Raw genomic sequence first — 11,644 nt, forward strand, 5'->3', positions numbered from 1 at the left:
GGCACTGTGCCAAGCACTTGCTGCTGCTGCTGCTGCTAAGTCACTTCACTTGCCTCGCATTAATTAACTTAATCCCCACAACAGCTCCAAGTAGTAGGTGCCACTATCTCCATTTCAGAGATGAGTTTTGCCCCAGGGAAGTTAAATAACTTGTGGAAATTTCCCCATCTTAAAGGAGAAGAGTCAATATTTAAACCCAAGTCTTCCTACTCCAAATGTCTGCTCTACACTTTATGGACAGCAAGTGAAGTGAAAGTCACTCAACTCTTTCCAGCTCTTTGTGACCTTTGTGTCCAACTCTTTGTGACCCCATGGACTATACAGTCCATGGAATTTTCCAGGCCAGAATACTGGAATGGGTAGGCTTTTCCTTCTCTAGGGGATCTTCCCAACCCAGGGATCAAACCCAGGTCTCCTGCATTGCAGGCAGATTCTTTACCAGCTGAGCCACAAGTGAAGCCCTATGGACCGCAAAGACAGTTTTAAAGAAGTTTTTAAATGGGCAGCTGCTACCTTAGCTATGGGCAAGAGCACCAGGCTCAGATTGAGAAGCTGAGGTTGAAAGGAAAATACATTTTTCCCTTAAGTTCTATTCATAACTGCTCTCCACTGCCCCACTTTAGCTTCTTTTCCTATCAGTTCAACTCAGTTCAGTCTCTCAGTTGTGTCTGACTCTTTGCAACCCCATGGACTGCAGCACGCCAGCCTTCCTTGTCTATCACCAATTCCCAGAGCTTACTCAAACTCATGTCCATCAACTCAGGGATGCCATCCAACCATCTCATCCTCTGTCATCGCCTTCTCTACCTCCCCCCCCCACCCCCAACTTCAGTCTTTCCCAGCATCAGATTCCTTTCCAGTGAGTCATTTCTTTGCATCTGGTGGCCAAAGTATTGGGGTTTCAGCTTTAGCATGAGTTCTTCCAATGAATAGTCAGGACTGATTTCCTTTAGGATTGACTGGATGGATCTCCTTGCAGTCCAAGGGACTCTCAAGAGTCCTCTCCAGCACCACAGTTCAAAACCACCAATTCTTTGGCAGTCAGCTTTCTTTATAGTCCAACTCCCACATCCATACATTTATAGTCCAACTCCCACATCCATACATGACTACTGAAAAAACCATAGCTTTGACTAGACGGACCTTTGTCGGCAAAGTAATGTCTCTGCTTTTTAATATGCTGTCTAGGTTGGTCATAGCTTTCCTTCCAAGGAGCAAGCGTCTTTTAATTTCATCTGCCATGATTTTAGAGCCCAAGAAAATGAAGTCTCTCACTGTTTGCATTGTTTCTCCATCTATTTGCCATGAAGTGATGGGACTGGATGCCATGATCGTAGTTTCTGAATGTTGAGTTTTAAGCCAACTTTTTTACTCTCCTCTTTCACATCAAGAGAATCTTTAGTTCTTCACTTTCTGCCATAAGGGTGGTGTCATCTGTATATCTAAGGTTATTGATATTTCTCCTGGCAATCTTGATTCCAGCTTGTGCTTCCTCCAGCCCAGCATTTCTCATGATGTACTCTGCATATAAATTAAATAAGCATGGTGACAATATACAGCCTTGGTGTACTCCTTCCCCAATTTGGAACTAGTCTTTTGTTTCATGTGCAGTTCTAACTGTTGCTTCTTGACCTGCATAGAGATTTCTCAGGAGGCAGATCAGGTGGTCTGGTAGTCCCATCTCTTTAAGAATTTTCCACAGTTTGTTTGTTCTCTTTTCCTATGAGAAAGGTTTAATAAAAAGTGTTTTCCTGTGAGAGCACTGCCTCCCTGAGCAGCTATAGTCCACAGTAACTGGCCTTGAGCCGGTGGTGAGTTTTTCTGCTTTCCCCTCCAGGCCTCCAAGCAATCTACCTTCCTTTTCTAGTGTAAAGGAAAGCCACCTGACCTTCTTTATTCCCCATCTTATTTAGAGATGTTCACCAGCACTAGAAAGTCGTGGTCTATTTTATAAGCCACACAAACAGCAATGCACCACTTCAGCGCCCATCTATTGTGTGTTTTGGGGTCCTCTGGGTAGTAACAGGTTGGAGCTTGCTGTGCCCTTATTAAACTGTGAAGGTCACTTCTCTTTAAGGATCCGTCATCAGTGAGCCCTTTGCTTCCTCTCCACAAATGTGTCTCTTCCAGAGCCTTTTGCAATTATGGCTCGTTTCTCTAGGTTTCATATGGCAGGCATCTGAGCAGAATTAAAAGCATAAGCACGTGCAAAAATAATCCGCTTCCCAAGATAGTAAATGCTGAGAAGTTCTATATTAGAACACACTGTGAGTGCTGACTGGCTGGGGCATGATTAACCTAATAGGCTTAAAGTTCCACTTGCCATGCACATCTGTTAGGACACGAGCAACACTCAGAGGCCCATAATCCACGAGACTGAAGTCCTTTAGAATTGCCCTGTTGCTTACTAGCAGCAGAGGGCTCAAACCTTAGAACATCACCAGGACAGCAACATTACTACCTCTGCAAGATGGAGCCAAGGAAGTGAAGAGAGCTGGTTGCAAGTTTAGGACATTGCATTGGACTTCAAAGGATTCTGACCTGCAGATTGCCTGGATGGACTAGTAAGACTGCCTTCTGTTTCTATTTTGAATATGATTCCCTGAAAACTGTGAGGGTTGCAGGTGGGAGATGACTACAGGCTGACATCATGGGATGCACACCTTCCCACAGTGATCTTGTTAACAGTGTTGCCAAGAGTGGCATCCAGTTTTTTAAAAAGCCCAAAGCAATTCTGCCAGGACATCAGAGGGCCAGTGAAAGAGGCTCCCTCCCTTTGTTGGTTCAAAGTTCCACCTGCTATGACCCTGGAGGGTGCTCGTCACAGGGACAACGGGCAGAAGAGGAACAGCCTAGTCCCAGGTGGACCCAGACCGTGGCTGACAGTCTCTGTCAGCTCACCAGGGATCCCACTGCAGACAAAGCAAAAGATATGGAGAGACTGATCCCAGAAACCAAAACCTCCCCATCCCAGCTGAACAAATCACAAAGCTGCATGGCTACGGACATTCCATTCAAGAGACAGAGCTCCCATGGGTCACAAGGGGCAGCCTTTTCCAGGGAAGAGAGTGAAGAAAGTATTACCCAGGAGACTTCCAAATGGGCAAAGAGACCAAAATGTCACAGGTCGAGCAAACAGGGCCATTACTGCCAAACCATCCTTCCTGCCCACGAGTCTGAAAACAAGGTGGACTTCCCCGACCCCCTGGTGAAGGCCCACCAGCGCACTTACACCTATCTGCATGCCTGCCTCTCCAAATATGAAGCAGTTCTGAGCATCACCCATCAGGCCACCCAGACCCACGAGCTGCTGCAGCCCATGGTCGGCTTCCTGATGCTGTGTTTTGATGAGGTCAACCAGCTCTTGGGGGAGATCTCCAAGGATGGAGAGGAGCTCCTCCAGGAGGTTCGGAAGGATCTGGCTTGGCCGTTGAAGAAAGGAGAGCCCCAGGAGCAGCCAGATCTCCTGCAGCAGCTTCTGCAGTACACAGTCAGCAAGCTGCAGGAGCTCAGCAGCACAGTGGCCTTGCTCACCAGCAGCCTCCTGGAGGGCTCCGGCAGCTACCTCAACGCTGCTGCAGCCCACCTGGGGAACAAGCTGAGCACAAAGAGGGGCGCAGATGAACACCTCCTCAGGGCTCTGGGGCACCTGGAGAGCTTGGCGAGCAGCCACAGTGACCCTGAAGCATGGGATCTACCCCTGTGCTCTGAGGACAGTGGCATCGGTGCGGACAATGAGTCTGTGCAGCTAGCAGACAAGCTGGGCAAGCAAGCCAGCTGGGACTTAGTGCCGGAGGCTGCAGAGTGGAGGCCAGCGATTTCACCCACAGTGGAGGCCAGGCTGTCAGGACACACCTGGCAGCAAAGTCCATTCCGGATGGGTTTAGATGGACCCCAGGACTGCCCACTCTCAAGGCCTCTCACAGCCAAGGTTCATCCAGCAGTGCAGGGTGGATCAGGGAACCCCTGGTCCTCCATTGCAGGCCCAGAAAATACTGCCTCCAGGCCTTGGGGGCTAGGCCAAAGCACTCCGTGTGGTCCCCCTGGGATGGGGACTTCCGGTAAAGCACACCTTTCTAAAGGGTCCAGGTGCATGGACGCTCCATCCTTCAGTGAAGGTGAGGACAGCAGCTCAGAGGAGGAGGAGGACGAAGGGAGCTGCACGAGCCCACGCACCTGGCGGGAAAACGCTTCCCATCCAAGGCCACGGTCTTCACCTGCCAGTGCTGAAAGTCCATTTCAGCCACACCCCCGGAGACTCAGGAGCCCCCAGGCCCGGGAGATGGTTCTGAAGATGAAGGAAGCGATCAGTGAAAGGATCAAGTTTGTTCCTGTGCCCTCTGAGCACCAGGACTGGATGGAGGAAGAGGAGAGGACCACGGTGCCCCCAAGACCCAGCACAGCCAGCGGCAGCAGGAGGGCCCCCTCAAGGCAGAGGAGGTCCCAGTCCGAGGGGTGTCTGAAGAGCCACATGGAAGATCCCACCCTCCAGGAGCTGCGGAGGGTCCAGAGGGACCTCAGCCAGAGGCTGGAGGCGTTTTACAGCCTGGGCGCCCGATGGCAGGGGCAGAGCCAAGAGCCAGTCACGCAGCCCAGAGCTGCAATGCTGAGGCCTGACAACCGCTGCCGGGTGGTCCCAAGCAGCGCCATCAGCAAGCTAAAGTCATCCCTCACCAAGGACTTCAGCATTTTGCCAAGTCAGGACAAGAGCATCCTGCAGAAGTGCTGCTCCCACCCTGAGGGAGAACAGCCTGGACAGGGAAAAGCTGAGGGGCTCCCAAGCATCATCCCACTGGGCGAGAGGGCCCATGAGGCTCCAGCAGTCAGGGACCAGACCATCAGGAGCTGTCCCACCAGAACATCAGTCAAGAAACTCATTGAAACCTTCAGTCCCACCGAGAGTCTAAGGACACTGGGGGATTCCCGGGACTCGGGGCCAAGCCCCTGCCCCAAGAAGTGGGGGGTTCCCAGCATGCCTCCCAGATTCCCCATTTACAGAGGGCTGGCCCCATTGTATCCAAAGCCTCGGATTTCTCCAGCAGTGGGTGGAGAATCTCTCAGGATGGGCCCAGGCTGGAGGCCCTTAGCTCCTACCTTTCCCCCTCTGCTCACAGCTGAAGCAACCAAGAGTGAGGACCTCAACTGGGAAACAGAGGAGAACCCAGAGGATCTCCCTCCGCCACCTCTGGAAATTCTGATGGACCAATCATTCACTTCTCTGGAAGCCCCAGAGAGCAACAAGCCGGCAGAGAGCCCCCTTGAAGGGACCCACGTGCCAGGGCTGGGAGGGACTGGCTCTGCCCGGAGAACGTGGGCTTCCCCAAGACTAAGAGTCTCCATGAGCCCCACTGACTTGCTGCCCAGCAAGAGCACCGCCACCCTCACCAGGGCCCGCAGCACAGAACCAGGGAATAGCAAGGGCGGCTGCAATACCAGAAAGCTCGCCTTGGACTTCAACCACCCACCAGCAGCTAGCGGAAACCCAGAGGTGCAGGGCAGCAGGGCGCAGAGTCAGGTACAGGCAGACAGGGCCTCAGGCCTCTCCAAGCCTCCCCGGAAGGTCATCCACTGGCTCCATTCCAGCCACACATCTGGGCAGAACAGGATCTCAGAACCCAGCCTGACCAGGCCAATGCGGGGACCACATTCTCCCGAGGCCCCAAGGCAGACCCAAGGCCGAAGCCCTGTGCTAGTCAGGAAGGCCTCTCCCACAAGGGCACACTGGATGCCCAGAGTGGACAAGAGGCACTCGGGCCTGCCCTCCACTCACAGATCTGCCCAGCCAAGTGCACCCTGTGTACATGGGTCCCCTAGCCCACCCCTCAGCCCTCCAGTGAGTCCCAGGGTGCTAAGCCCCCCAACAGTGAAGAAACGAGCTTCCCCTCCCCTCCAGCACAAGCTGCCCAGCCCTCCCTCAGCAAGCCCACTCGCTCAGCACAAGATCTCCAGTCCCCCTCCCCAGCGCACAGAAGCCGGTTCCCTGGCCTCTGGCCCCTCCCCCTCTCCCCCAGCATCTCCCAGTCAGAGGCCCAAGGAAACACAAGATTCTGAAGACAGTTGGGCAGCCAAGGCATCTGGAAACACACGTTCCATTTTCTGCCCAGCCACCTCCTCTCTGTTTGAAGCTAAACTACCATTCTCAACAGTACATCCGCTCACCCCATCATCGCAGCCCCCTGAAGCTGGGGCTCCTCTTGAGACCCCCACAGGAAGCTGGAGGGGCAGCTCAGGGCCACGAATGAGGGCGGATTCACAGCGAGGGACAACTCTGTGTGCCCTGAACCCTCAACCTTTCATCCGAAGGACAGCCTCTGACCCCCGGCCGGGCGTCTGCCTTCACCGGCCTGTCCCGGGCGCCACCAGCAGCGCTTGTGAATCCCAGCATGGCCAGAGCAGGTAAGGAGAGTCCTGTGGTTTAGGGAACAGAGCTGAGGAGCCCTTAGGATCATCTGGGTCAGTAGTTTTCAAACTGTGCTCCAAGAGAAGAACAAGATGGAAAGGGGGTATCAAGATATCTGGTCTCCCAGTGCCCCAACCTGAAGCAACAATTTTTCCTCTGTTACATGTTTCAGGTTCCCATGAAAGATTTCATTGCAAGAGGCTCTGCTGTAATACAAATAAAGTTTAAAACAACCACGTTGGTCCAGCCACACATGCCCCTCATTTCACATGTGGGGACATTGAGATGAAGCGACTTGGCCCCTAAAGTTGAGTTCTGGTTACCTGTCTGGAGCCAGCAGCTTGATTCCTGTCCTTTCTGGTTTACACCAGTAGACCAGCATCTTAGCGGGAGGTGCTTTGGGTCCCAGGACTTTCTTTTAACTCTTTAAAACTGAGACCCTCAAGGGGCCTTTGTGCATTGCACCTATCGCTTTTTACTGCATTACAAATTAAAGTTGAGAGATGTCTAGAGTGTTTATTAATTTTTAAAATGCCCCATTCTATGTTAACATAAATAATATAACGAAAAGTAACTATTTTTTTCGCAACAAAAAACATTGAGTGAGCAGAGTGACACTGTCTTTAGTTTTGCAAACCTCTGAAGTTTTGCAAACCTCTTTAGTGTGTGGGCTTCACAGAAAGACAGCTGGGTTCTCAGACCTTCATCTGCAGGCAATCTGTTGTGATGTCACACATCCTGTAGTCTGGAAAACTCCACTCTGCATTCATGAAAGAATGAGTGGGAAAGGCACATAACATCTTAATATTGTTATGGACACAGTTTTGACAGCTTAGACACAACACTTTCCTCGAAAAGTTCTGGGAGGCAGCCAGGGGACACACTTTAAGAACGGCTGATCCTGGAGGTATTGAGTATAAAAGTTTGACTTCCTCTTACCCCTGAGGACCCCCAATCCTGCCTCCTTCTCCATCTCCCCTTTCAGAGTGTGTAGAGGTAGAACAAGACTTTCCATGAGCACTGAGCTCGAGAACGCAGGCAGAAGGGCCCCCCTGCCTGCCCTGGGCCGGCTGAGTTCCGAGTGCGCATTTCTCATGAAGGGCCGCTGCTGGGCATGTCCTTGGCCCAGCCACACAGACAGGCCTGGGGAGGCGGCTGTGAGAGGACATGACTCAAAGAATAGCCACTGCCTGGCCTTTGAAAGGACTTATATGGTGATGTGGTTATTTTCCATTGAAAGGACTCATATGGTGATCTGGTTATTTTACAGGATATACAGGGACATGTATCTTTTCTTGAATTGTGGCATGGGGAGAAATGTGTACATCTGAGGTCGGTTAAAGAGGAACTTTTATCAATGTGTCTTGATATCAGATCAGACAAAGCTCAGCCCGCACCAGTCCTTGCTATCTTTTCAGTGCCCACAGTTGTGTAAATCAGAAGTTAATTTCTGCCAGAGTGATACGTGTTACAGACTTCACAGTCTGTCAAGGCGTATATGGTAATTTTTCACAAAGTACTCAGCAGTCAATTTTAAATAAAGATATTATCTCGGGAAAGTTGTGCTTGATTATAGTTATATAAACTTCCCCAGCCACTTGAAAGAAATGAAATATTGATTATTTTTGCACGAATCTTAATGTAACGTTGCTCTTTTCTTAAATCTAAAATGAGCTTCCTACAACACAGTACCTTTCATCTAAGAACCTCTATAAATGTTAATGCATTATTCCTCACACTCGCTACTTATTCAGTGATTAGATTTCTAAAACTGTGCCCTTCAGGAGAAGAGCTTGAGAGAACAGGCACAATAAAATGGCATTAATTAAAAACACTAACATTTTAAAACAGCAGGAGCAATAATAAAGTAACATAAAATTGTTCAAGGAGAAAATACTGCCATTCTCTCAGGCTTCTCCTCGGAATAGGGCAGCCTAAAATGTTGTTTTAGGTCCTGAATTTCAATATGCGGAGAGATGGGGTGGGGTGCGGAGTGATTGTAGCTTGAAAGAGGGAGGAAGAGGAAGATGCATAAACAGGAGCCTTCCCAAAGTCACGTGGAAGGTCACAGAGTGACTCACACCCATTGCTGTCTCCTGGTCAGACCACACCTCCAAGTTCTTCCAGACTGTGCAACTGTGAGCATGTGATGGAAGTAGTGGGAAAACGCTCCTTCCCCAGACACCCCCCACACTCCCCGCCCAACCTTTGTAAAGTTGGCATCTGGGAGCAAAAGCCAACCAGCTCTAAGAGCAGGGCATTTGCAGCTCTGTAGCAGACAAGCATTTTTTCTGCCCTCCTGTGTATGGGAAACAATGCCAGGGAACTGAGCCTGATTTCCCCAAGATCATGCAACAAGTCAGTGCCAGAAAGCCAGGAACTGCTCAGAACAGGCTGTTTCCCCAAGTGGGGACTTGCAGAAGCAGCCCCACCCATGGTATCTTGCAGCCACGGCAGGCTTGCAGGACGCACTGGCCTGCATCTGGTATTGATCTCCCATCTGTCATTCTATGCTAGGCATGAGCCCCTTTTTTAGAAAACATGATGGTGTTGATATCTTCCCCATCTCAGGGCCCAGGGATTGGGCACAGTCCTTGGAGGCTTCCCCAGGAAGCTCAGTTACTAAGCCTCAACAGTTATTTACGTATTGAATCCTCTGGTGGAGGCAGCTGTCTCTCTCCAGGTCTCAGTGTGTCCAGACTTGCTCCCCTAAATGCAAACGCAGTGTTTCACTCTCTGCCAGGATAGGACTAGCCAGGCAGGGGCTCTCAGCAGCCATGTTTGCTGGATCCAGAGACCTGGGCAGCCCGCTTCCCTATCAGGTCTGGGAACAGGTGGAGCCACAGCCATACAGCAACTGAAAAAAACTGACCTTCTGGCCTGAACCTCATGAAGATGTAGGACCTGGCTGGGGGTGGAGAAGACACAATGCTAGAACCAAATCCTTTGTCAGACCTCAGTGTCAGCATCCACGGATGCTGGGCACCATAGCCTGTCCCCTGGGCCTGCCCCTCCTGTTCCTGGTAGCCGCTCCCATCCACGGGCAGCAAAGGGTCATGCCTCCCCCCCTCCAAAGGGGCACAGGGAAAACAAACAGTAAGGTGGGATCTGTTACCCACACACCACTGGGTCCTGCAGGAACTCATGATGGGGCCAGAGGCTGACATAGATAAGACTGGCTCTAAGGATCAGAGTGGGTTCCTCACTGCCTGAAAATTATGTATGTTGGCCAATGCCAGTGCCCACCCCCCTCACGCCCATTCCTGCCACCCTGATCTTGTCAGGGTCCAAACTCAAACTCGTCCTCTGCTGGTTGGATATCCCACGTAAGTCTAAGCATGCAGAGCCGAGCACACTCCTAATACAGTCAAGAAGGTCCTGTTGTGGGCAGAGAGAAGGGCTTCTGGTCTGTGCACATGGAGAGCTGGGTCTCGTCCTGGCCCTGGAGTAGCGGATGGAGAGGCTCGGAGCCTCAGGTGCCATATGACAGAGTGGTCCTTCAGGTCCCTTGCGGGTGTGAATTTCTGGTCATGCTACAAAAGAGCACCAGTGACAGCTGACTACTCATTGAGTGCCTATGGTGTGCTGGGTAGTGCACGGAGAGTTTTCCATGCTTCATCCAATATTGAAACCTTTGAGTGTCCTGTGAGATGGGTATCATTACTACCTCCTTTTGACGAAGAAGGAAACTGAGAATCAAGGCGATTAATCAACACTCTCCAGGTCACACAGCTAGTAAGTGGAAGGGCCAGGGCAGGAACCTAAACAGACAACTCCACCTTCCATGTGGTTGTTACGGGACTAGCCTGGCTGCCCATGGCCAGGGTGGCTCTCTGAGCTGGCTCCCCATCTGGCCTAGGCTTGCTCCGTGCTTGGGACCACCTTCCATTCTGTGCTGCCAGAGCACACTGGGTGGCCCTCTTTGTTCAGAGCCCCTTCACTGTGGCACTCAGCAGCTGGGAAGCTCTGTCTTATTCAAAGGCCAGGTCTGGGCCAAGCAGTTTTCATTTTATCCCGTTCAGGAAAAGGGTGGCAGCAGAACAAAGCCGGGTTGTTTTTGCATTTGTTTTATTTTGGTTTTTGCTGTTATCGTTGGTGTTGCTTTTATTTTTAATTCAACTAGCTAAGCCTAGCCCTTTATGGAATAAGAAGTGGTGGTTCAGATGGTAGAGAATGTGCCTGTGATGTGGGAGATCTGGGTTTGATTCCTGGGTCAGGAAGATCCCCCAGAGGAGGGCATGGAAACCCACTCCAGTATTCTAAACTGGAGAATCCCATGGACAGAGGAGCCTGGCAGGTTATAGTCTGTGGGTCACAGAGTCAGACACAACTGAGCAACTAACACTTTAAAACAAAACAAAATAAAAGCCCGAGTTCTTGAGGGATCTGTTTTGTCCAGAGCTGCAGGATCTGATTGTCCCAGGAAAAAACAAGACTCAGCCTGTCCTCCAAAATGCCAGGAGCGTGGCTCCCATGGTGCCCTACTAGAGGAGACACCCACAAGGACAGCACCAACAGGCAAAGCTGATACAGAAAGGCAGAGGCCTGGCACAAGGGCCCACCAGATCTGTGGGAGACACAGACAGGAGGGCTAGAGACAGAATGGAGAGGAGGTGGGGCCAGAAGCAACGAGGAGGGTTTGACTGGCACTATGCTTTCTCTCTGCAGCAGCAGCGAGGAGAGCCCCAAGGACACAGAGCCATGGAACAGCCCCTGTGGCCTAGAACTGAAGGGCAGCGGCAGGGGTGCACCATCCCCAGAGCTCTGTGTGCTGGGCCACGGGCTGCAGCGAGAGGCCAGCGTGGGCCATGCCCAGGACAAGTCCCAGCAGAAGGAAGTGACCTGACGGGCTACCAACTGAATGACACTGATGTCAGTCACCCCAGAAAGCAAGGGTGACAGCCAAGCGTTAGCCCCAGAGAGGGTAGGCCAACCAGACTCCTGCTGAGATGCAGGAAAGGCCTGGAAGGGGCACTGCCTGAGGGGTCTGCTAAATTCTGAACAACTACTGTGTGCAGCCCTGGGTCCTGGTTTGCTTCGAGGGTCGAAGATTAACTATCAACATGGACTCCACAATTACACTCTTTAATCCTTCAAGAGTTGGCCTTAATTTAGCAGGAAAATGTATTTCCAGCATGCTTGATGAGCCAGGTGTCCATGAAACCATCTAATTCTCTAAACAATGAAGGAAGCAGACAGCATTCTCCTAGTTTTGCAGCAAGAAAACCAAAGTACCCCCACGCC

General features: G+C 51.3%; 1 protein-coding gene across 1 annotated transcript; it reads left to right on the forward strand.

Annotated features, from left to right (window-relative positions):
- The first annotated feature begins 2,650 nt into the window (after positions 1-2,650).
- PCARE (photoreceptor cilium actin regulator) lies at positions 2,651-11,260 on the forward strand. The gene is made up of 2 exons (XM_006061065.4): positions 2,651-6,396; positions 11,069-11,260. The coding sequence occupies exons 1-2, from the start codon at positions 2,651-2,653 to the stop codon at positions 11,244-11,246; spliced, it is 3,924 nt and encodes a 1,307-aa protein (XP_006061127.2). The 3' UTR covers positions 11,247-11,260.
- Positions 11,261-11,644: the final 384 nt, after the last annotated feature.

Source organism: Bubalus bubalis, chromosome 12, assembly GCF_019923935.1.
Source record: "Bubalus bubalis isolate 160015118507 breed Murrah chromosome 12, NDDB_SH_1, whole genome shotgun sequence".
Taxonomy (NCBI): Eukaryota; Metazoa; Chordata; class Mammalia; order Artiodactyla; family Bovidae; genus Bubalus; species Bubalus bubalis.